This window comes from Martes martes (assembly GCF_963455335.1).
Source record: "Martes martes genome assembly, chromosome: 9".
Classification (NCBI taxonomy): domain Eukaryota; kingdom Metazoa; phylum Chordata; class Mammalia; order Carnivora; family Mustelidae; genus Martes; species Martes martes.
Genome location: NC_137896.1, coordinates 25,533,374 through 25,559,359, shown reverse-complemented (window position 1 = coordinate 25,559,359; position 25,986 = coordinate 25,533,374). Strand labels below are relative to the sequence as shown.

The 25,986-nt window shown below is 52.7% G+C and overlaps 1 protein-coding gene across 1 annotated transcript; it reads left to right on the top strand.

Moving 5' to 3' along the window:
- Positions 1 to 1,791: 1,791 nt before the first annotated feature.
- Positions 1,792 to 25,059, top strand: XKR7 (XK related 7; the record flags this gene model as incomplete). The annotated part of the gene is made up of 3 exons (XM_080814216.1): positions 1,792 to 2,378; positions 22,633 to 22,835; positions 24,104 to 25,059. 3 exons carry the CDS (start codon positions 1,792 to 1,794, stop codon positions 25,057 to 25,059), a joined length of 1,746 nt encoding a protein of 581 aa, XP_080670342.1.
- Between the last annotated feature and the right edge of the window lie 927 nt (positions 25,060 to 25,986).

Sequence of the window (25,986 nt, the reverse complement as noted above, 5' to 3'; positions counted from 1 at the left end):
CCTGTAGAACAGAAAAAAAAGGTAAAAGATACTCTTCCTAAGTAAATCACACTGGGATTCAGACTCCCCTCCAGCCCAACCCACAAAAACTCCCACTAGTCTACACATGCCTGCGGATAGAGACTATTAGCTTTGATTCCAGCCTAGAAAACTCCCTTAATCCCTAACTCTTCCTACTCTGTTTTCAGCCTTGGGCCACAGCTGGCTCTCCAACCTCCTGAGCATTGCTGGGACCTAAACAGTCCCTGGACATGAAAGGGATGCTAGGCTGCAGGACTGCAGATGGCTGCTCCTTCCTGACCCAGGGCAGCTGTCGCCCTTCATCTTCCCTTCCCAGCTACTCTGAAGCAGGGTGGTCCTCAAGCCTCCCTTCACTTCTTCCCCGTCTCACCAAACTCTCCCCCCTTGTGAGATAGCAAAGCCTACTCTAGGGCCACATGATGGCTTGAATTTTGTTCAAGCACTCGGTAACTGTGGGGCTCCAAACAAATGAATTAACTTCTCTGTGACTCAATTTCTTCATCTGTAAAATGGGAGGTAAACAACAGAAACTACTTCACAAATTGGGAGGATAAAATGAGTTAGTAATTGCATAATGACTCCAGGGACCTAGGCAAAGAGAAACTGCTACATGAGTGTTTGTGCAATAAATGCCCTGATATATCCAATCTGAGCATAGGGGTTAGGGGTGAGCTGGGGTATCCAGGATGTATAAGCAACCCCACTTCCTCTCCTAAATTCCTGTTATATTCTCTCTCTGGCTTCTCCACCCTCAAGCTGTTTCCTAGTGAGCATTTCTCTCCTCTGGCTGCAGAGGGGCTTCTTTCCAAATCCAGACTTGATCACATTTGTCTCCTGCTCAAATTCTGCAGTGGTTTCCCATTGCTTCCTGGGTAAAGTACATCTTTTGGACATTTAGGATCTCATCCCTCAGAACTATCCAGCCCCGTCTTTCCCAGCTTTCCACCTCCTTGGATCTGTGGTTCCGAATTCCTTGAAAATATGCCCTTAAATCTCAGGCCTGCAGACCTTTCACTTGCTCTTCCCTCTACCTGGTGTTCCCTCTGATGTTGCCCCTTCCCTGCCCAGCTCTACGAGGGCTGTGGCCAGAAGAAAACAGTCCCCTAGGGAGGGAAAGGGGAGAATTGGGGGAAGAGACAGCAGCTCTCAGAGCTGCAATTTTCTCATTCAAACAAATAAGAAAAAGACAATAGGAAAAGGGACTCTTCAAGATCAAAGAAAGGGATGGAACAATATGCAAATACTCTGGAAACTAGGAAATGGCTAGTTAGCATCCAGCGATTGCTAAAGAGTTACTAAGGTGCCAGCCTAGGCAGCCCCTTGCTTCGAAGTCCCCTATCCCCTACCCTCCTCAGACCTAGGCCACTGGAGGTAAACAGAGGAGATAAATGGCAGAGGAGAGTTTGGAGAGGGGGCGGTGAAGAAAAGGGAAATAAAGAAGTGCAGTGGGGTGGGGGTGAGAGGCAAAAAGCGTGTGGCTGGAGCCCCACGCCTCTGAGGAAGGAAGGAGAGGGTGACCTGGGATGCTCTCCCCTCCCTTCCCCCTCTCCCTTCCCTGGGGAGCTGCCCCCATCCGGCCGCAGCCCTGGCGGGGTGGGGGAGGGACGGGGGCGGCGCCGAGGGGAATGAATAATTGAAGTAGAGGGGAGGAGGAAGAAGAGGAGAGGAGGAAGAGGAGGAGGCGGGAGCCTCCCGCACAGGGTCCTCCCCACTCCGCACCCCACCCCCTCCGCCGCCCGGAAGTCGCTCCCCGCCTCCTGCTCCGCCAACATGGCCGCGAAGTCGGATGGAGCGGCGGCCGCGGCCGGCCCGGGGCCGGAGGGGGCGGCCGAAGGAGCCCGGAGTGGTGCGGGCGGGCGCGGGGAGGCGGCGGCAGTGGCGGCCGGGAGCCCTGGAGTGACCGGGGCGGGGGGCTCCGGGCCGCGCTACGAGCTGCGGGACTGCTGCTGGGTGCTGTGCGCGCTGCTCGTGTTCTTCTCCGACGGCGCCACGGACCTGTGGCTGGCGGCCTCCTACTACCTGCAGGGTCAGCGCACCTACTTCGGCCTCACGTTGTTATTCGTGCTCCTGCCCTCGTTGGTTGTGCAGCTGCTCAGCTTCCGCTGGTTCGTCTACGATTACTCGGAACCCGCGGGCGCCCCGGGACCCGCCGTCAGCACCAAGGACAGCGGGGCCGGAGGGCCCTCCATCAGCACCAAGGACAGCGCCGCCGCCTTCCGGACCAAAGAAGGCAGCCCCCAGCTGGGTCCCGGGCCCGCGCCCTCCACGGCCAGCGCCTACCGCCGCCGCTGCTGCCGCCTCTGCGTCTGGCTGCTGCAGACCCTCGTCCACCTCCTGCAGCTCGGCCAGGTCTGGAGGTAGGAGAAGCGCAGGTGGAGGGAGCTGAGCTCGAGGAGTGGGGGTGGCGAGGGTCTACCTGTCGCCCCAGCCCTACTCTGACCTCTCCAGACCCCCCTTGCGTCCTGACCTCCGCCCCGCCCCACCCTATTGCAGCTCTGATTTCTTCTCTGCCAGCTTCTCTCTGACCTCTGCCCTCAAACTCTGACCAACCCCAGTGCCATCCTCTGTGATCTGGCCATTGAGGGAGGAAGGAATGGGACAAGAAGAGAAAGTGATCCTCAGGGGTGTGAGTGAGGAGGGCTGAAGGGAATGTGTGAAGCTTGGAACAGGGCCCCAGGGCTCCCTCCAGCCCACTACTCTGCCTGAGTGCCAAGCCTCAGCTTAGGAAAGATCTCAGAAGTCCTTCCTTGCTCGCAAAGGGTTCTCACTTTGGAATTGCAGTCCACTCCCAACCTCCCGGGAGAAACAGAATTTGAGGCAGCTAAATGAATATCCCGCCCAAACTTTTTGGACTTCTGGTTAAGGGTGTGCCAGACCCTGCTGAGAAGCAGTCTGGCTTCTTCTATTTCCTAGGAGTCCCCCACTCTCTCCTCTACCCCAACAGGGCCAAGGGATTTGGGATCTTCAATCTGAGATTAGATGGCCACTAGCTGTCCTTTAATCCCAGGGCAGTAAAACAAAACTGAGGCTTTGTACAAGCAGCCCACTGCCAGTCTGTCTGCTGAGCTGAGCTAATTGGAGATGGGGGAGGCGGGGGCGGGGGGGATTCTGAACCTAGGGTTCCCCTTGAATCAAAATTGCTCTGATAACTTAGGCTCTACTGTGCACTGAGAGAATGAACTTGTCCACTATGTGATCTTAGATAAACCTCCCTCCAAGCCTTAGTTTCCTCACCTGTGAAACAAGGGAGAATCCCTCCTTATCTCATCTCACTGGTCTACCATCACTTTTCTTACCTGTTGGGATGATCAGGTGAGAGGAAGTCTATGCGAAGGCCTTGCAGACTGCAATGTATTTTAGGAATGTAATAGATTATCATGATCACAGATGTGGGGAAAGCACAGAAAAAGTCAAAGTCACTATAGAGATGTAAAGTGTGATTACTGCTGTTGTTATATTTATTCTGCTACTTGTTAACACATTCTGCCTAACTCAGAAGATTCAGTACTGGGCTGAGGGTTGGAAACAGGACTCCCAGGGTTTGTCCCAGCTGCTCACTTGCTGTGTCACCCTTGTTGTGTTGCTGAGTTTCTCTGTGCCTTGGTTTCCCCATCCATGGCTTGCTGGGATGATGTGTATATTCCATTTAGCTTGCCCTGAGGGAATACGGAGGTGGAGCTCTATCCACACAAGGTGGTGTTATTATTATTAGCTTGACACACAAAAATATTCATGTCTACATCCAGGAACTAATCTGCATTTATCATTCTGTGCCCGAGTGGACAGATGGTGATAGATATTTTTAGATTCTGAAATGGTAACTTCCTATTCTTGGCAGCCAAACTTCATCCCCCTTTCCCTTTAGCCTAAAGTGGGCCAGCTGCCCCTCAACTCACTGGCTACCTCAAACCCCCTCCTCCCCTTGTTCAGAATCTACTTACAAGAAACAAATACTTCTTTCCTGAAGATAAACTGAGTTTCCCTTAAACAGGACAAAAAATGACCATGGTGGGTAGGGGTGGAGGTCTCAAGAAAGTGGCTGAAGATGGCTGAGGGTCCCTCAAGCTGCATGGCTTCTCAGATACAAGAGCTATTTCTACTCTCCCCCGTTTGTAAAGTGAGGGGGTTGGGATGAGATGATTTTGCAGGGATGACAAACTAATGATCCTGGGGTTGAATATGGCTTACAGAAGTGTCTTGTTTGGCTTGTATAATATTTCAAAAATCCAGAGTTCTAGCTTCTCTTGGGGAAAAAAAAGGAATCTAGGAGTATCAGGACTGTAGCAATTTAGACAGAAGATATTTGTTTCAGTTTGTCCAGTTTCATTCCCTTTGATCACCTCTGGACCATTTCACTTAGGCCTTAGGAGTATAAGAGCCTTAACTTATAGTTCTGTAACAATTATTTTATTAGGCACACACTTTGTGCCAAGCCTGTTGGTTGATTTTTTACCTGTTTCATGTCCTGTGTCCCTCCTAATACTCCTGGGATGTGGTTGGATTGTCATTCCTGCTTAACAGCTGAGGGAATGGAGGCTCAGAAAGGGGGCATCCTTGCCCAAGGTCACACAGCTAAGGAGTAGAAGAGCTGGGACTCAGGACTCTCTGTCTTCAAAGCCCAAGTTCAATTTATCCACCCTGCAGTTCTGCCACTAAAGTGTTCCCCAAACTCAAAGAATTATGAGTCTGAGAGCCCAAGATTCCAGGAGATAGAAGTCAGAGCTTCTGCTGCACTGAGATAAGAATGTGAAAGGAGGGGGAGGGCTTTGAACGTTGTGGGCGAGGATGGGGAGAAAGTGTGTATTGTGGGGATCATGCTGGACTGGGGGCGAGGATCAGGAAGCCCATGGCTCCATTGAGGTTTGTAACTAGCTTGCTAGGTGACCTTGGGTAAGACTCTTCCCATCTCTGGGCCTCAATTTCCTTGTATGTAAAATGAGACTATCAGATCTGATGACCTTAGGAGCCTTCTCTTTCTGGAATTCTGACTCTGGGACTGGTTATCAGAGCTAAAGCCTCTGGACCCCTGTCCCCAAAGCTCTGGATTCTAAAATGGCTGAGGGTCTGGCTAATGGAGGAAAACCCAGACGAGATAGAGAGAAGCCACTGGGGCTGGCATTCCTAGAAATTAAGCAATGTTGGCATATGTTTGCTTACCACGTGAAATGTTCCCACAATGAACATGTTCACTGTTTGGCAGGCCTTGGTGCAGATGTTCTGAGTGGTAGAACCTGGAGTAATGAGGGAGGAGAGGTGTGTCTGAGCCCTACAGGATCCAGCCTCGGAGACTGGTCAGTCCACCTTCTGATCCCACACCCTCAATTCTGAATAAAATACTTTGAATTATAAAAATTGCTTGCAACTCCTGAAGCTTATACAATGCCGAATCAAAAGTCTGTGTACTTTGAGGAGCCAGGTAACACAGACCTGTGACAGCACATGGGTTCAACAGATTAGGCTGGATTCTGTTCCCAAACAACCCTGTGGAATGGGCATTATTATTATTTTAAACACAAAATGGGGCTCTGAGGAGGCAGAGGAAGGGAAGGAATTCATGGATCCTGCATACCCAACAGGTCCCTGATAAGGTGCTCCAGAACCTGGATCTCATCTTACCCTGAAACCTCCCCTCTGGTGGCAATTGATATACCCCATCAGACAAGAAAATGAGGCTCAGAGAAGTCAAGTAACTTGTCCAAGACCATCCACTGAGGAAGTAGGGGGAGGGGAGGTGCCAACCCAGATTTCTCCAACTCCCAAGGCCAAGTCCTATCTCTGGCACCCCGACACTGGCTGCATGGGAGGATCCCGGAGCCACGGACTCACACAAAGACGGATGGCTCCCTGAGAAAATCGACCACAGATCCTTTGGTGGGATATGAAGCTGGCTGTGAGCTGGACAGCAACCTATATTTTCATCATCCCCACCCCACCCCACCCCACCCCACCGGCTCCCCAGTCCTAACCCTCAGAGCTGTTAAGCCACTCAGGGTTGTTAAGCCAATTAAAGTCCTAACCCTGTCTTCTCTGACCCTGTGGGCAGCAGAGCAGTAAACCATGAATCCTGCTTTCCCTAATCTTGAACTCACTGGGCCCAAGCTTTGCCCAGATAAGCATAGTTTGCTAAACCAATTAGTGGGAGATGATCTGGCATAGGATTCCTCTGAGGCTGTCAGGATCTGGGGACCCAAAATGTGGAGGGAGGGATGGAGGGAGGCAGGCAGGCAGGCCGGCCTTTAGAGGGAAGGCCTTACCTCTAAACACTCCCTCTATGCCCACCACTGCTCCCTCCCTCTGCCTCCTCACACACCTGCACTCAAGAGAAGTTCTGAAATGAATTAGTGACCAACTGGGTGTGAAAGTCAGCTTCTGGGTCTTCTCTCTGGGAAGCTATATTATTGGCTTAATAGTTAAGAGTCCAGACTCTGGATTCAAATGTCCTCAGCTCACTTTCTGTATGTGATGGTGACAAGCTGTATAATCGCCCAGTGCCTGAGTTGCCCCTTTATCATCTAGGGCCCATCATAGTACCACCTCCTGGGTTGTTTCTAGTTTCATCTGATAATGCGAGCTGAGGATTTAGAGAAGGGCTGGTCCCATTGTTAAGTATTCAGGACCCTTGGAGGTGAGTAGTGACATCACTACTCCCTTTCATCGCTGCGGAAGATTTGCTCCCTTCGCACAGGACCAAGGAGGGGGCAGGAAGGCAAGAGGGCCTCAAAGGTACCTGTTCATTTAATCTGTAGTCATTCATTTCACACATATATGGAACACCTACTGTATACCAGGCACTGTGCTACATGCTGGGAATAGAGTGGTGAATAAGACAAAGTCTCTGTGCTCATGGCGATCAATAGTCTAATGGGGGAAACAATAAATAAGTAAACTCGAATATGATATATATTGTAAACTACGAAATCTAATGGGTCAACTGATAAGTGCTATGGAAGAAATGAAACAGCTCAGGGGGCTACAGCATCCCAGGGAGGAGGCTGTGGCTCTTTGAGGGAAGGTGGTCCAGGCAGGCCCCTGCTGGGAGGTGGCACAGGGACAGAGGACTGAATGAGGTGAGGGTGAGCTGTGTGGAGGCCTAGGGAAGGATGTCCAAGGCAGAGGGAAAGAGAAGAGCTAGGAGAAGGGCCGTGTGGCTGAAGCAGAGAGTCCAGGGACAGTGGAGGGGATGATGGTGGAGAGGCTAGCTGGAGCTGGGTCATGCAGGGCTCCACAGGCCATGGGAAGACTAGGCCTTTCACTCGAATGAAGTCGGAGCCCCAGAGAATTTGAGCAGGGAAGGAAGAGGGTCTTGACTTCTGTTTTACAGTGTGCACCCTGATTGTCAGAAAACAGAGTGCTGGGAGGCCAGGGTAAGTCTGGAGACCTGGGAGGACGCTGCTCCGTGATCCAGGTGAGGGAGGATGGGAGCTGGACCAGGGTAGTAACTGCAAGGGGGGGGGGGTCTGTTTCAGGCACAGTGGACAAGGTGTCTGTCCCTCTTTGTATCTGCCCCTCTTTTGTCATTTTCCCCACTGGGGCCAGAATGTTAATGATTAAGAACTCACACTCTGGAATCCACCACATACATCCTGTGTCTGCCACTTCCTGTGATGGAGGCAAATGGCATAACTTGTCTGTGCCTTGGTTTTCTCATCTGCAAAATGGACATTCTAATAATGGTACCTTTCCCATGTGGCTTGAGGGGGTAATTAACTTAAATAATGTATACCTAGTGCTTAGCACAGCGCCTGGAACACAGGAAGTGTGCAAATCTCTTCAGCCTTTACTTTTTAAATTTTGTTTTGTTTTGTTTTGTACTATTTGCATTATTCTCTATAAAACTGGTCAGGGGTTGGATTTCATAGTGGTTTTCAGACTCTTTCACTGCCTTCACACCATCATTTCAACCTGAAATCTGAGTCTCTCTTTTCTAATATTTGGGTTACCTATCTAGGATTTTGTTTTGACTACCACAGCTGAAACATTTTACAACGCCCCCCACCCCGCCACCGCGCTCCCCCCCCGCCCCAACTCAAGGATTATCCATAAGATTCCTCCCTGTTCTTCTGACTTTGCAGGGTTGTTCCAGATCAGCCTTTCCACTCACCTCCTGGGAGACTCCTCTCCAGGAGGTGCTCCCCCGCCCCCCACCCCCTTCTCCCTGCCCATCCGGCTGCAACAGGCCATTAGAGCTGCTCCTAACAGACACAGCGGCGGCAGTTGGGTCCAGCGTCCCCTGTTTGATCTATAAAGACCACACAGGAGAAGCCCTGTGGGGAGGATGGAGGGCTGCCAGGAAATGGCTTTGAACCCAGGCAGCTGGGGCGAAGGTCCCTAGGGAGAGGAGGCTGGGTTGGGATCTACTCTGGCCTCTCCATTCACTACCCTGCCTTTGTTAGGGTCTTGAAATTACTCCCCTGGGAAATCCTATCAGCCTCCAGTTCCCCCCACCCCACCCCACCCCATCCCACTTCCACCTGCAGCCGGAAGGATTGCTCAGCTCGGACCTTGCCATCACTCCAGAGCCAGAGGGCCAGCCCGGGGTCCCCTCTGCCCCTCGAGCAGGTCCGGATACTTTAGCTTGGCGTCAGAGCCCTTTGTCTCTTGGCCTTTTGTCTCCTCACTGCTCTGACCCCCTAAAAAGCAAGCCACACAATTTTTCCCTTCGTGCCTCTGAGCAGCTGCCGGTGGTCCTTCTAGCAACACCCTGTCCCATTCTCCTCCCAGTGAAATTCTGTGCATCCTTCAAAGTCAAACTCAGAGGCTGCCTGTTCTGAGAAACTTCCCCTGAACAAACTCATCTTGCCCTCAACCCTTCAGACCCCACCTCCCACTCCCTCAGTCAGGCAAGTTGTTGTTATTGTTGTTGTTGTTGTTGTTGTTGTTTAAGCTTTTATTTATTTATTTATTTGAGAGAATGAGACAGAGCAGAGAGAGAGCATAAACAGTGGGGGGGGGGCGGGGGGAGAAGCAGGCTCTCCATGGAGCAGGGAGCCTGATGCAGGGCTCAACCCAGGACCCCGGGATCATGACCTGAGCCGAAGGCAGACACTTAACCAACTGAGCCACCCAGGCACCCCAAGTTGTTGCTTTCAATCTAAAGTGGAAATTGTTTAGTTGTCATGCCTGTTTATAAAGGAACTGTAGGCTCTTGTTGAAACCTCAGGCAGCACAGAAAAGATACAAAGAAGACTCCTCTCCCCTCAAAATCTTGGGGGGGGGGGCACGCACAGGGGTGGGGTTATGGGAGATTTCCACTTACTAATTAGATATTTCTTGTATTGCTTAAAGATTTCCTTTGGTTTTTAATTAAGAAATACATGTATACACTCACCTGCTTTTAGAAAGCCAGATATTACTGAAATTTTTAGTTACCTTTATAGAAACTTCAACGAGATCATTCCTCGTCACCACAATTCTGTCAAGTAGGGGGTGCAGCAACAAAGAACGAGGGCTGTGGAGCTCAAACTCTGGCTCTGCCACGTGTGAGCTGTATGACCTTGGGCAAATCACTTAACCTCTCTCAGTTTCCTCATCTGTGAGATGGGATGATAACGTCCCATGGCTGGATAGGTAGCCATAGTGAAGGCTTATTGATAAATGTAAGGAGCCTGCTTTGCCCAGGACTCAGCATAAGTGTTCCATTAGTGTGAGCTAGCCTTACTGGCCCATACTACAGATGTGGAAATACGGTACAAAGAGCTAACAGCTTCCCAGTTCATAAGTAGCAAAGCCTGGGCTTAAAGGGATGCTGTCAGGCTCCCAAGCCCACATGTGTGACCACCAAGCGACCCTGCCCTCCGCTAGTTAAGAGTATTCGTACAACACAATCAACCATGTATTGCTTTGGAGAGGAGAAAAAAAAAATCAGAAAGATATTTTTAAATTTTGATTTGATTATAAAGTACCCATTGTTAACATGCTGGGTTCTTCCTCTCAGACTTTGCCCTCTGGGCACAATTACTCATTCTCTCCAGTCCCATAGTCCCCATCATATTCTGTTGTGATCACCTGCCCACCTAGCTGGTTTTCCTACCAGATGACAAGCCTCTGGGAAGGTGAGGCTTTGTCCTTTCTTTTCCCTGGTCCCCATGGTGACTGGCCCAGAGCAGAGCCTCTGTTACTGTCGGGGACCCTGCACTTGGCCAGCTTCAGCGAGGTCCCTAGTAGTTATTAGAACGTGAGTCTGTTGGAGCAGACTTTGTGTCCGTGGCTAATGTGGGGGTGCTAAGGGAGTGTGGGACCCCAGGGCAGTTGTGGGCACTGCTGGGGTCTGCCAGGCCTCCATCTGCAGACTTCCACAGTGGCAGTGGACAAATGCAGGCCAAGGGCAGCGAATTTATATTTGTATAAGATGTGGTCGGAACAGCCCTGGGGCTAGGTTCCCAGGAGGATGCTGGTGTGGCGAATGGCTGGCTCAGGAGATGGATCCAGTAGGTGCTCAATAAATGTTCTTGTAAACTGAATGGAATCTTTGAAATCAGGTTCTTGAGCAAGACACTTCCCTGCCTGGGGTTCAGTTGCCCCATCTGTCAAGTCCAATCAGGGGCTCGAGAACACTGGGTGAGTTCCCTAGGGCTCAGATGTGAGGGCAGGGTAGCTGAGAGCTTGGGGTACTGGTGGGCTCATGGCTCCACCATTTCCTCATTGTATGACCCCGGGCAAGTTGCCTCAGCAGCCAGAGCACTAGTCTCATCCGTGAAATGGGGATGGTGAGAGTACCCGCCTCTTAAGGTTCTTGTACACATGTCCTGGGATCACATAAATGCATGGGACTTTCACATATCTATGTTCAGGAAATATTTACTGTTATCACTATTATTATTGGCCCAAGTAGCAGCCCACCCCACTTACTTAGTCAAAATAGGGGGAGGAGGAGGGGCGTCAGGGGTCCAAACGTTCTCTAACCCTCATCCACAGACAGCCTTTCAAGGAAGGACACATTTTTTCTGTGGCTCCAGAGATGGTGTGAAGACAGATGATAACCCAGTGTCCAAGAGAGGCAGAATCTGGATAGGAACAAGACATCCAGACAATCAGGCTGTCCAGGAACAGAGGGGGCGGTTCCCAAAGCCGTGAACTCCTCAGGGCCACCTGCGTGCAGACAGGAGCAGCTGACTTTGGCAGGGAAGCGATAGCAAGGCCTCCTGCCCTCCGTTTGGAGGGTAAACTAGATGATCTGCAAAGCCCCTTACAGTTTTAAGACTCTGTGGATCGGACTTGGGGCCTTCCTGAGGCTTAGCTGTCACACCACTGGTTGCAAATCGGTGGCCTGTGGCCCTGCGGGCAAATCCAGCCCAAGGATGTGTTCGTGTGTCCCTACTTGATGTCCCTACTTGTTTGTGTGTCCCTGCTTGATGAAACCTTTCATTGTGGAAAAAACTTAAATATACAAAAGTAGAGAGAACAGGATAATGATGCTCCCCGTGCCACGGCCCTGCTTCAGCAATTTACTCTTGGCCAACCTTGCTTTATCTAGGCCAGTGGCATCCAATAGAACTTTCTGCCGTGATGGAAATGCCCTAAGCCTGCACTGTTCAATACAGCAGCCACTAGCCATGCATAACTATTGAGCATTTGAAGTGTGCCTAGTGAATTTTAAATTGTATTTAAAATTGAATTTTAAATTGTATTTAAAATTGAATTTTAAATTGTATTTAAAATTGAATTTTAAATTGTATTTAATTTTGATTAATTTAAACTTAAATAGCCGTATGTGGCTAGAGTAGGACACTTAGATGTTGGACACTATAGGTCTGGATCCTACCCCAATTTTTTCCCTTCCATGTTATTCTGAAGCAAATCTCAGACATCATACCACTGCATCCATAAACATTTCGGTACATTTCTAAAGAGCCAGACTTTTGGGTGCCTGGGTGGCTCAGTCGGTTGGGTGTCTACCTTCAGCTCAGGTCGTGATTCCGGAGTCCTAGGATGGAGACCCGCATTGGGTTCCCTGCTGGTAAGGAGTCTCCTTCTCTCTCTGCCCTGCCCCTGTGCATGCCCTCTCCCTCTCTCTCTCTCTCAAATAAATAAATAAAATCTTTAAAAAAAATAAATAAAAAGATAGACTTTTATAAAAAGTATAACTAAAATAGGTAATACCTTAATAACACACCTTAAAAAAAGATTAATAATTTCTTAAAAATTCATATGGTAGGGGTGCCTGGGTGGCTCAGTCAGTTAAACATCCAACTCTTGATTTCAGCTCATGTCATGATCTCAGAATTGTGAGTTCAAGCCCCAAATCAGGCTCTGTGCTGGGCATGGAAGCAGCTTGGGATTCTCTCTTTCTCTCTCCCTCCCTCTCTGCTCCTTCCCCATTGTCTCTCCCTCTCTTAAAAAAATAATAAAAATAAATAAAAATTCCTACGGTGTTTTAAAAAATTAGTTGCCAACATTTCCAAATTGGAATTTTTTTTTGGCACAAATATTCTCATTTCCCTCTATTCCTAAAAAATTGAAATCCCATCATACTGGGCTCCCATTCTCCCAGGGCAGGAATCAGCTAGAGCAGCTCTGCTTTCTAGACAAGACACCCAGCTCTCCTTTCCCAGAGTACCCCCATAATAACAGCTTGGCCTCCCTACCTTCTAGGGGCTCGTGGGCCAGGGACAGATAGAAGTGGTACTTTTTGCCTTCCTTGGTCTCCAAGTACTTTCAGATGCCACCAAGAGACTGGACCCAGCCCTCTTCCCCCACTGGCTCATGCCTGGCCACACAGGGACAACTCTGCCCAGGGACATGAGGAAAAGAGAGAAGTAGGGGGGTGTGGAGCAACGAACCCTGGGGTAGGGTATGGGGTACTGGACTTTAGTCTCTACTCTGCACCCATTTCACAGGTAGGGAAAGTGAGACCCAGAGAGAGGAAGAGATCTGGCTGCATTCATACAGTGAAGGACAAAAGAGGTGGGAACCTGGTCCCAAATGCTTTGCTGGAGAGGGGCTGCCTGCTTCCCTGCTGACTGAAAAGAAGAGCTGATGGCAGTGGGTGGGAGGGGAGAGGGTCTCAGCTTTTCAGCCAGAGCCTAAAATTAGTGGCAGGGAAATGTTTGGCCTTAGCCCAGCAAAAAAAGAGGTGCCGTGACTTCGTAGAGGGCTGCTAAGGAGGAGGGAAACAGCCCGGCTCTCAGCGCTGCACGAAATAGGAGCCAAACGTGTAAAATCACATTCTTTTCTGACATTTATGACTCATTTGGCTGCCAACCCCAGGAAGGTCCCATTTTGCATCCTTACAGGAGCGCTCAGCATTGAGGGATAGACAGATGGGAACGGAGCCTCCAGGCCATTCCCTACAAGAGCTTTCTGGGCCCCATTGCAAGGAAGGGGAGGGGGTCCAGTTTGTCCCAGAGGACTCACAGACTGCATCTGCGTCCTCAGGGCCTGACTCAGCTTGATTTGCACCTGGTGGTGAAATGGGGGAGACACCATTCCTGATTTGAGGTGCAGCTCTGATGCTTCTGGCTGTTGACCTTGGGCAAGTCACGTCTCCAAGTACCTGCTGCTTGCTTCTGGAGTCCATGCCCTTCTGTGGGGGGCCATACTCAACTCTCAGCTGTAATTCGTCTCCCACCTTCCTCCCTTGCCTCTCCCCCCTCTGCTGCCCACAGAATGCTCCCTCTAAAAGGCAGAGGTACGAGCTAGCTGTACCATCGTTCCCTTGTTTAAAACCTCTCCGTGGCTCCCCGTTACTCTTATGATAAAGGCCAAATGCTTCACCTAGTCCCCCTTCCCCCCTCACTTTCTCACCTCCTTCTCCAAGCTACAGCCCTTCTGACCATGTACTGCTTCCTGGCCACTCAGGACCTTTGCCCATGTTGTTCCTCCACCAGAAATTCCCTTTCCTCCCTTCTTCAGCCGCTTAACTCCTGAGCCTGCTTCAGATCACAGCTCAGTACCACCTGCTGCAGAACTTTCCCTGATGGCCATGCCCCCTGCAAGCAGGACCAGGCCCCGGCTTCCTCAGTGCTGGAGCCCAGAGTCCTGTTTGGAACACGTCTGGAAGCCAGGGAATGTTTGTCCCCGTTTACACGCTGATTTAAACAATGTCCAGCTCTCCTACTTGGGTCACACCGGGTGGGCTGGGTCTGTCTTGCTCACTGTCGTGTCCACCAGCATTTTAGCACAGGTCTTGGCACACAGTAGGTTTTTTAAAATGCTGGGTGAATCGATGTCAAATAACCCTCCTCTTTTCAGAGACTCCAGAAAATGGGGATCGTGCCCACAAAACCTCCCAGGGCTGCAGGAAAGATTTTAGCCAAGTACATTCAGAAGGCCTTCCTAAGAGTGGCAGTTGTTTTCAGGAGAAGGACAAAGACCCCCAAAGAAGACCCTGCCCTAGGATTCCCCGCAAAGGGAATTCTCTGACCCTCTGCCTCCTGGGGACAGATTCAATGAGCACCTGGGAAAGCCAGCCTGGGAACAGGTCTCAGGTCTACCAGGAACTAAACCGGACACTACAAGTCCTCCTCTTCCTGCTGGGTTCTCTGAGTCTCACAGCCTCTTGAAACTCCCGCCAGTCGAGCGCCCACCACTGGGCTGGAAGTTTTATGCATATCACTATTTTCTGATTTCATAGCTACCCCATAAAGTGGGCATCGAGCTGAGGGGTTCAGGGTGGGAAGCAGCTTGCTCAAGACTACGCAGACAGTAAATGATAGATCCGGAATCTGAACCCAGGTCTTCCTGGCTCCCGGGCTTGGGTCCTTTCCCTCTGCCCTTGACTGCCTTTCCTTGGGGAGCTTCCAAAGCAGAGTTTATAAAGTACATTCACACATTCACTCATTCAAGAAACAAATAAATATTGAACATTCACTCTATGCCAGGCCCTAGGGGCATAGCAGAAAACAGGACAACCAGGGTCCCCACACCATCAGAGAGACAGATGACAAATACGGAAGCGAGAAATTAGATCATTTCAGGGGGTGATATGTGTTAATTAAGAAAAGAAAACAGGGTGACAGGACGGAAAGCGGCCAGAGGGGCAGGTAGAAGTGTTTCGTGGGGGGGGTTGAAGGGGATCTAGGAAGGCCTCCCTGAGGAGGTGGCACGGAGCTGAGATGAAAAGAATGAGAATTCTCTCGGTGAAGCCCCTTCTAGGCAGACGCCCAGAGGCTGGAATGGGCTTGGGGTATTCAGGAAACAGCTGGGGACTCATTAGAGGGGGAAGATGGAGGGAGTTGAGGTCCTAGAGGTAGACAAACCTGGATCTCAAGGTCACGGTGTACTGTAAGGCGTAGCATGGCCTGATCTAGGATTTTACAGGATCCCTCAGGCAGCTGTGTTAAGACTAAGCTCCAGGAGGGCAAGGAAGGAAGGAGACCAGCAGGGTGGGAGGCCGCCGTGGCTCAGAGTTCAGTGGCCGGCCCCAGAGTGATGCCACCTGGTGGAGGGAAGTACTTGGGTTCAGGGCATCTGCCGTCACCAGAACTGGACAGGTGGGGTGCGGGGTCTTATGGAAACCCCTTTCCATAGGCAAGAATCCTGTTACTAGGGCTCGTCTTGCAGAGGGGGACTGAGGCCCCCAGAGGGCTTGGACTTTCACAGAAAGTCCAGTGAAGGATTGAGCCTGGGGCCCCTGACTCCAGTGACTACGGTCACCTCTCCTCCTGTTTTCTCTGAACCCGTGCCGTTCCAGGCAAAGCTTTCACATCCATCCCTGCCCAGCATCGGTCTTCCCTGGCAGTCACGCCGCCCACATTCCAGGGAACTGAGCCACCTTCTCCGAGGCAGGGGCCCATGGAGAACCAAGTCTGAGTCCTAGGTCTGACACTAATTTGCTGTGGGACTTTATACAACTCCCACTCTCTTTCTGGCTCTGTTTCTTCATCTGTAAAGTGAGGATGGTAATAGTGCCCACCTCAAAGATTGGCTGAGAGGAACGGACAATCTGTATGACAAGGCTTAACGTACAGTTGGCGCCCAATAAATGTGAGCTATTATCATTATTCACACTTGCACACTGTCCCCCTACAGACCCGCAGAACAGTAAGGGGCTCAGCTCGCGTGGGGACCCCGCTCCTTCCTACCAGCCCTGCCGGCTCCGTGCCGCCTGCTCACCTTCCAGAGTCTGCAGGCCTGGCCCGGGTGGGAGACAGGAGAGCTCGCCGTGCAGGGGGGTGGTTCCTGGATGGAGCCCGAGTGGGGGAGCCGCTGGAAGCTGCTGTGTTTTTGGCCCAGAGCCATGAGGGGGAGTGGAAAGGGGCGAGAACACACACTCAGAGACGCCGAGACCGACAGATGGAGGAGCTGAGGATGTGAGAGACGCAGACAGACAGAAAGAGACCCAGAGTTGGGAGAGGAGGAGCAGGCAGGGGCGGATGGCAGGAGAGCTGGCAGTCATGCTGAGCCACGAGATGAGCAACAGACCACCAGACAGACCAAGCAGCCGAGAGACTGAAAGATAGACAGACTCACCAATAGGCATGCCCAGAATTCTAGAGACAGACAGACAGACAGACGGAAAACCAGGCCCAGTATCCAAAGGGACAGATAAGCTATCCTGACATCCAATGGACAGACTGATGTTCCCAGCCTCGAAGAGCAGACAGACAGGCTGACCCAGGACCCTAGGGTCAGTCTGACTAGTATTTGAGTAACAACATGACCCCTAGCACAAGGGACAGACAGGTGGACTGACCCAGGGTCTCAGGGCAAGACTGACAGATTGACAGATAAACAGATAAATAAATAGGCTAACCCCTCATTCAAGGGCTGATTGGAGTGGTAGAAGAGAGAGTGGCCCAGACCCAGGATGTGAGGCCAGACAAAAGGATGGGTCCAAGCTGGCTGTCTGCACGGAGACGGAGGCCCAGACCAGAAATCCTGCTTGGTACTGGAGACTCCAGCTGACATAAGAACCAAAACCAGGAGAGAGGAGGGCGACCCAGACACTGGGTCCAGAAGCTTCCTGGCTTCTCGGGGACATGAAAGCCCTTCCTCCTTACTTCTACCCATTAGAGAGGAGCCCACCGCCCCCGCCACCAGCCCAGGTCTGGGGGACGATGGGAGGTTCCTGGGTCACAGAGGCAACCAGACCCAGGAAGCAGGGAATGAGCTCCGTCTGTTTCTTGACCCTGCTGCCTGCTCTCCGAGGCAACGGGGTCCAGAAGAGATGGCTTTACGGAATCCTGAATAAGATTTCACACACTGTCTGCTGCCTTCTCTCCTCCCTAGAGCTGTGTGTTTTTTTGCCCCCAACCCCACCTTGAACAGGACACACTTATCTCTCTTCCAATTTCCTCCAGGACATGCTTCTCTGAGCACATGATAGGCAGTCAGCAAATTAGACACAAAATAGACCCCTGAGCGCCTGTTCCCACACGGTAAACCTGTCTGTTAAGCCTGGTTCACACTGGCCTCAGGCAGTTGAAGTCAGCGCTGTGGGGGGCCCAGCCAGGCGAAGAAGTACCAAGGAAGCCTTCCTGGAGGAGGAAGGACAGAAATGAGTCAGTGAGGACAGGAGTTGCCCAGCGGGAGTCCTGGCAGTAAGCAAACTCTGCAAGGTCAGGAGAAAGACACAGGCAAACACTCTCTCTTTATTCATTCAACAAATATTTATTGAATGCCTACTACACATACGGATGCTGGGGAGACGGGAGTGATCAAGGCCACCCCAGTCCCTACCCTCGCAGAGCCGCAGTGATAAAACAGAAAATCTGTGTACATTAATAAGATTGATAGCATATGTTACAAAGAAGATCCGACGGGGCAATGTGACAGATGAGAGGGGTTTGGTGAGGGCTGGGGGGCATATGGGATGGGTGACCCGGGGGGCCGCTCTGAGAAGGTGACATGGGAGCCACTAAGGAGCTAGCTGCAGAAGGGTGTTGGGGGAAGGACGTTCCAGGCAGAGCAAGTAGCAAGTGCAAAGGTCCTGAGTCAGGAACATTAGACTGGGTTCGAGGAACCTCCAGGACAGCTGGAATGCCAGCAACAAAAGCAGCACTGGCTTGAGACAAGGAAACAGCCAGGGCTGGATGGTTTAGGGTCTGCAAGCCCAGGGAAAACCCTTGAACTTTATTTCAAGTGTGACAGAAGGCCCTTCTTTGGAAGGTTTTGAGAAGGGGAATGACACGATCTGACTGGTTTTTCAAGTACCCCGCCTGTTGCCACATGGAGAATGGACTACAGAGGGGGGAGTGGATATAGGGAACCACCAAGAAGGCAAAAGATGATGGTAGTCTGAACCAGGATGGACTGTTAGAAACCAGACGAACCTGCCCCCCTCCCCAGGTGGGATTCCTTTCTCTGAGATGAGGCATCCTTCTCTGTGGGTGGTATTCATCCCATCTGTGGTGAAAACCAACTTCTTCCAACTTCCTTTCAACTAGAGTGGAATAGGGTGGGCTTCCTGGAGGAGGTTTCAGGGGAGGCTACTTGGTGATCAGGAGCCAGAGTCCTCTGCCTACCATGTACTCCCTCTCCCTATGTGCACACCCTTTTTAGTGTACAAATTATTTTCAAACCCATCACCTCATTCAATGCTCACAACAAAGAGGAAAATGAGGCTCAGAGAGGCAAAGAGACCACCTGAAGCCACACAGCATCCAGGTCAGGGCTGGAAGCAAATCCACAAGCCCAGCGTCTTGCCATCTTGCCTTTCCGATCCTCACCCCAGGGGCTGTGAAACGAGCACGATGATGAGTACTAGCCCCTTCTTAAAGAAGGTGAAACTGAGGCACAGGGAACTAGGTTACATGTCCTGGGTAGGGCTGTTTTAAAACCTTTGTGGGCCCCACATCTATCAGGCATATTAAAATGCAGCCACATCAAACACCAAATGTAAATTATATATAACCAGATAAAAGCCAAATTGCGTCGACCGGCTGATATCATGTTCTGTTTTGCAGACATTTAATTAAACATTTATTAATTTTGATTCTGCAGTTTTTCCCTGTGTTTTAGAGCCAATTTTTTTCCCAGGCCTCCAACGGTTTCCTAGGCCCGTGAAAACCTTGCAGGCCCTTGGCAACGAGCGTTTAGTGCCGGCTGGAAGGAACAGTCACGGTTTTGGGTCCTGTTGCCAAAAGAGGCAGAGTGAGGTTGAACCCAGGTCCTCTCATCCCCAGACTGTGCCATGGTCTTTCCACACTGCCCAATGCCACGTTTTTGGGATTCAGAGGCCTCCTTTCTTCCCCTCCCCTTCCCTACTCAGCCCACAGCAGCCTTGGGCTGGGTGAGCCCTTTGTCTGCGGTTATCTGGGGCGAGGGGCCCTGGGAGCCAGCCGAGGGGGGGGGCAGGAGTGGGCGGGGAGGTGGGCAGGCAGCCTGTCAAGTGGTGATGGATGCTGGCCGGGCCAGGGCCTCCCTCATGCTGACCCGGGCCAGGAAACAGATGGTCCTCCAGCCTGAGAGAAACTTCCAGGGTGTCGCCCTCCCCCCAACTCCCCAGGCCCCTTCACGTTGGACCAGCTGGTCTCTCCTTTCTGTTCAAAGCCAGAGCCACAGGAATGGAGAAGGGAATAGGTCTAGGGGAAGAAGGAGGCTGGGAAAGGTAGTCTGTGTTCTGGGCTCCGCAGAAGCCCTACAGAGCGTCCTGGTCTCTCTCGTAGCCCACCCCCCACCCTTGGCCATCTCCTCCTCTGCTCTCTGCCCCTCCTCGGTGCCCTGTCTTAGCTCAGCCTGTCGGCTCAGGCCTGGACCAAACTCTAGCCTCTCCTGGCTTTCCTCCAAGCCAGCCTCCAGAGCGAGCTTTCTAAGCCAGCAAGCTGATCACATCCCCCTGACTGTGGGATAGAATTCAGATTTAAAATAAAAGATGAACTCTTCAGTCCAGAATTTGATGCCCTTCACAATTCCAGTCTTCCTATGGCCTTTCCTGTGAAAAGCCACCCCTCCAGGCCCTGCAAACCACTGGTCATCACCCTAAAAGGCCATGCCCTCTCATGCCTCTCTGCCTTGGCCTTAGCTGGTTCTTCCACCTGGAATGTCCTTCTCCCTCCTTCCTGCCTTCTAATCCTACCCATGATTTAAAGCTGAGATCAAATGTTTCTTCCTCTGGGCAGTCTTCCCTGATCTCCTCCCCGCTCCAGCTAAAGCTACCCATCTCTTCTCTGGGTTCCATAACATCTTAGAGCATCTATATCAGATCTTATCTTGTCTCTGTCCCACGGGACTCTGAGATACTTAAGGGCACAGGGCCTGGCATATAACAAGCGATCAAAATATATTTGATACATAAATCTATGCTTCAGGGATCCTTATGGTGGGGTGGGGCACGGATTCAGGGGCCTTAAGAATGGAAAGTACAGGGAAACAAATTTCTCTGCATCAGAAGAAACACAATCCAGGTTTGGAGGTGCTCAGAAGCTCCAAGAGGTGGGGACTCCCCCTCCAGGGGAGCATGCAAGCAGAAGGTATAAACACACGGGGCTGGGATTTGCCGAAGGAATTCTAGCATTGGATGGGAGAGTTAGACCAAGGGGTCTTTGCTTTTGTTGATTCTGCTTCTGAGGGAACAGGCCTCTTCCCCTTCCCAGCTGCTAGTCCCACACTGTGTTGTGTTGAAGGTGTTTCTACACCACTGATTGGTGCCAGGAAGACCCAGGGATGGGGAGGAGGGCCCTGAATGGGATGTTTCTAGCCACGTTTTGGGGAAGAGAGTTTGAGTCCCAGAATGGTAGCTCTAAAAGGATCTCCAGAGTCATCAAGCCCATCCTTCTCATTGGCAGATAGAGAAACTGAGGCCCACGGAGGGCTAGGCCATTCCTATGACTGGGATAGTCATCCTGGGAAACTCTGGGTATCAGTTGATCCCAAATTCTAGGGACTACTATGATGCCTCTCTTGGGCTGGCAACACACAGTTGAATACAGTGGGCCCCCAGGTTCCCAAACAACATCTTAAAAATGCCAGCACGTCTCTTCTTGTAGTAGACCCCCAAACACCTGGTTCTCGGATCTCAGATTCAAGTAACGGGATCTCTGAATCTGTGTTGGGATTTTCCTCCCTGATTTCTGGGGAGATAACTTCTGGAGGAGTGCTCTCTGGTTTCAGCAAAGGGTGCACCTGCCCCATGAATCAGAGAACTCAGGGTTTGCGGGGCCAGGGTCTGTGGCTGCAACAGGCCGGGGCAGAGCTGCTGGGCAAAGAACGAGGGCAGGGAGGAGTTCTGGGTGGTGGGCCCCTTCTTATCCTACACGGGCACTGCACTTTCCAGGTGCAAAGCATTTTCAAATCCATTTCATCCTTACAGCCACTTTGGGAGGTTTCACTAAGGCTCGGAGAGGTTCTGGCTCGAGGTCACACAGTAAATTAGAAGCAAAGTTGGCACTTGAACTCAGGACTTCAGAATCCCTTCCATACCCCCTCCTGGGTGACCAGAGTTCCATTCAATGAAGACAAACTTGCAATCATGCCTGTGTTCACTCTTTGAGCCAACACGGACTGAGCACCCATTGTGTGCTAAGAACTGAGGGTATATCAATCAGCGAGCTGCCCTGTCATCCTCACAAAATTCAGAGTCTGGGGGAGATGGATGAAGAAGCAGGCAGTCACAGCCCACGGTGGGTTAGAGAGAGCCTGTGTTGAGAGGTCCCTACCCCAGGTAGAAAGTGGTCAGCAGAGGTTTCCTGGAAAAGGTGACTTTATTTTTTTTAAATTTTTTTATTTTAATAAACATATAATGTATTTTTATCCCCAGGGGTACAGGTCTGTGAATCGCTAGGTTTACACATTTCACAGCACTCATCATAGCCCATACCCTCCCCAATGTCCATTTCCCCCCACCACCCTCTCGCGTCCCCCCTCCCCCCCGCAACCCTCAGTCTGTTTCTTGAGATTGAGTCTTTTATGGTTTGTCTCCCTCCCAATCCCATCTTTTCATTTTTTCTTTTCCTACCTCTCCCCAACGAAAAGGTGACTTTAAAAGCTGGAGCCTTGGAAGAAAAGCAGGAGATACCGGGAATGGGGCTGCAGTGGGGCTGGAGGACAGGGCAGGGGGTTCCAGACAGAGGGAACAGCAGGTGCAAACGCCCAGCGGTAAGAGAGAACATTGGGAGCCAAGATCTGTGGCCTGTGCAGAGCAGCTGGAGCCATAAAGTTTGTTGAGAGAAATGGCTCAAGAGGGAGCAGCAAAGTCTCACCTGCCAGGGGACCTATGAGCAGTTGCCCTGTGCCCTATGGAGAAGAACTGGGCACTTAGAGGTGGGGTTGGGGAACAGGCCAGGAGGCCGGGGGTTGAATGCCTGGGTTTGAATCCTGGTTCCACTGCTTCCTAGTTGGGTGACCTTGGACAGGTGGCATACCTCTCTGGGTCTCAGGTTTTCTCGTCTATAAAGTGAGGACAATAGCGGGACTAGTGGAACCTCAGTGCAGTCAGGTGTCAGGAATCCTGCGAGAATGATGATGAGAACGCTGAATTAAGGGCTTACTTTGCGCCGGTGCTTTAAGCTAATGAGCCCATTCGGAGCTCCTTCGACGACAGTCCCGGAGGCGATCGTTCCGATTTGCCCATTTTACAGCCCAGGACACCCGCTCTGCTGGGCGCAGTGAGCGACATCACCCTGCGCACCTGTCTCCCCTCCCCCCGGCGCTCGCCTGCGGGCCGGGGGCGGCTTGAAAGCCGCAAGGGGGACGCGAGCGCACGGGGGCCTGAGCACGGCGTCCCTCCCGCAGGTACCTGCGCGCTATGTACCTGGGGCTGCAGAGCCGCTGGCGCGGGGAGCGGCTGCGGCGCCACTTCTACTGGCGGATGCTGTTCGAGAGCGCAGACGTGAGCATGCTGCGCCTGCTGGAGACCTTCCTGCGCAGCGCGCCGCAGCTCGTGCTGCAGCTCAGCCTCCTGGTGCACCGCGGCGGTGAGCCCGACCTGCTGCCCGGTGAGCTCCGCCCTCGTGCCCGCCCTCGCCCCAAGGCTCGCTCCTCTAACGCAGTCCGCTGCAGGAGCACCCGCCCACCTTCCTACCACCCCCACTCCGGCCCACTTGCTGTCGGGGATTTGGAGGCGCCCCTCCTCCAGCTGCTCTCACCACCCTCCAGGCCGCTGGAGACCCCCATGTCCCCTCCAGTGGCCCAGTTACCCTCCGCGTCCGGAGGGGCCTGGTCCCTCCACCTCCTTGCCTCCCTTTGGGACCGATGGGTGCTCCCGCTCTCCCCTTCCTCCCTTCCCCCTTGCCAGGCCAGAGCAGACCCCATTTCTGCTAAGTCCAAAAAGGCCCTTGACCCCATCTCCACAACTCAGACCGTGCCCTTCATTCCCCAAACTGTCCTGATCCCAGATTGCATCCATCAGGGGCACCTCTGACTCACAGATCTGCTCAGTCATCCTCGGTCTCCAGGGAGCCTGTTTATCTACCCTCTCGTGGTCTTTACTATCTGGGGACTCCTACCAGGCTTAGCCGGTGTCCCCTGCTCTCACCCCCACCCTTGGCCCTCCCCTAACTCTGACAGACCAGGCCAACCCATTCTGTGTCAGAAAAACCACACCTCCTGGAGTCCTCCAAGCTCCTCCCACCCAGACACTGTCCATACCACCTTTGATGACCCAGAAGATTCTATCACCCCCTCTCAGGCCCTTCAGGATCCCTTGCCCAGGATACTGGGCCCCAGTCAAAACTTCCCACTGCAGATGTCTTCCCATGCCCTTCAGCTGTGCTCAGCTTGGATACCCCTCTCCACAACCCAGCTTCACCCTGGTGGCCTGTAGCTACTAACTGTCCCCTCCTGGCTCCTCCATGCCCTAATCATGACCCCCCAACTCTTCACCTTCTTTCTTGCTCCCAGAATCCTGGACCCTAATTTTCCACCCTCTCACCGAGACCCCTGAACCTCGACATCCCTGTTCTAGAGACCTGGCCCTGACCCTTACGAAGACCAAAGTCACCCACCTTCCTTCTTTCTTTATGCTCCTGCTCCTGCAGAAGTCCCCAGCCCCATTCACACTCCCTGCTCCCATTACTGCTCTGGAAGACTGCCCCCCCCCCCGACCCTCCCCACAGCCCTCCTGATTTATAGACCCTTCCCTCACACCTCCTCAGAACCCAGCTCCTGACCCAGAACCCTCCCCCTTTCCCCAGACCCCCCATCCCGCCCCCAACCCAGACCCACCCCTAACCCAGCCCACCCCACCCTCACCCTGTCTCTGCAGCCCTGTCCACATCTGCCTCACTCGTGTCCCTGGCCTGGACGCTGGCCTCCTACCAGAAGGTGCTGCGGGACTCACGGGATGACAAGCGGCCGCTGTCCTACAAGGGCGCTGTGGCCCAGGTGCTGTGGCACCTGTTCACCATCGCGGCCCGCAGCCTGGCCTTCGCGCTCTTCGCCAGCGTCTACAAGCTCTACTTCGGCATCTTCATCGTGGCCCACTGGTGCGTCATGACCTTCTGGGTCATCCAGGGCGAGACGGACTTCTGCATGTCCAAGTGGGAAGAGATCATCTACAACATGGTGGTAGGCATCATCTACATCTTCTGCTGGTTCAATGTCAAGGAGGGCCGCAGCCGCCGCCGCATGACCCTCTACTATTGCATCATGCTGCTGGAGAATGCCGCGCTCACGGGCTTCTGGTACTCCAGCCGCAACTTCTCCACTGACTTCCACTCGCTCATCCTGGTCTGCGTGGTGGCCTCCAGCTTCGCACTGGGCATCTTCTTCATGTGTGTGTACTACTGCCTCCTGCACCCCAATGGGCCCATGCTGGGTCCTCAGATGCCTGGCTGCATCTGCCCGGAGACCCCAGGACCCTGTGGCCCCCCAGCCGACGCTGTCACGAGTCCCCCAAGGTCCCTGCCGAGGACTACAGGTGCCGAGAGGGATGGGGTCTCCGTGGGGGGCGAGCGTGCGGGGACCCCCACGCCACCTGTCTTCCAGGTGCGGCCTGGCTTGCCTCCCACCCCAGTGGCTCGTCCTTTGCGGACAGAAGGGCCTGTCATTCGGATTGACCTGCCCCGGAAGAAGTACCCTGCCTGGGATGCTCATTTTATTGACCGCCGGCTCCGGAAGACCATTCTGGCACTGGAGTACTCCTCTCCTGCCACGCCTCGGTTACAGTACCGGAGCGTGGGGACCTCCCAGGAGCTGCTGGAGTATGAGACCACGGTGTAGGCCACAGTGTCCCCCAACAAGAGGGACAGGCTCGGCTGACCCCACATCAACCACAGTGTTGAGCCCGGAATGTCAGGGCCACCCAGCTAAAGGGGTGTGGATCCATTGGTCCAAGGGTAGAGTGGCCCACCCCTGGGTACTTTCAGGGGAGGGGACAGCCTTGTGGAGGCCTCAGCCCTAGGCCCTGTTTTCAGCCCTGCGGCCCATTTCCTAAACTCCCCTGAACTAGGGCCCAGGGCACCAACTGGTGCTACAGTCCTCATTAGCTGCCCCACTTTCATGAAGGCCTCCACACCACATCTGGTGCCAGGGGCACCCCACACTCTCCCCTGCCTGGAGTCACCCACGTGTCGCTCCCAGTGGACCTGCCAGAGACAGGGAACTGCCTGGGGCCCATGACCTAGGCGCTGTGCTCCTCAGGGGGTGTGGGGGGTGGGCTGCTTCTCTGGGGAGAGGAGATCTCTGAGCAGGATGGAGGAGGCCGTGGAAGATGTGAGGGAGGTGGGGGCATCTGGTGGACCAGGTTGGTACAGTTCCTGAGGGCTCTGAGGGCCGGAGCCTGGGCAAGAAGGGAATGAAAGGCGGGAGTTGGGGCGGGTGAGGAGTTGGGGTGGGAGCGGACAGCGCTGTAGCTGGAGAGGAGGAAGAACCCTGAGGCAACTGAGGGGTCGAGGCCAACAGAGGCACAAAGGGATTAGCAGGTCTGGGGGAGGGGTACCCTCAATCCACCGCACAGAGAATGTTCCCAAAGTGAACTCCTCAGGAGACACCCTTTGTTGTGGGCTCTAATATGGATGAGGTCCCGGACACCTCAGGTGAAATGTTTCCAGGAGCCATCCTTTGTTCTAGATGAGAATCTAGAACATTCCTTCTAGATAAAGGTCTTGAATACAACAGATAAAATGTCTAGGAAGCTACTCTGGGCTC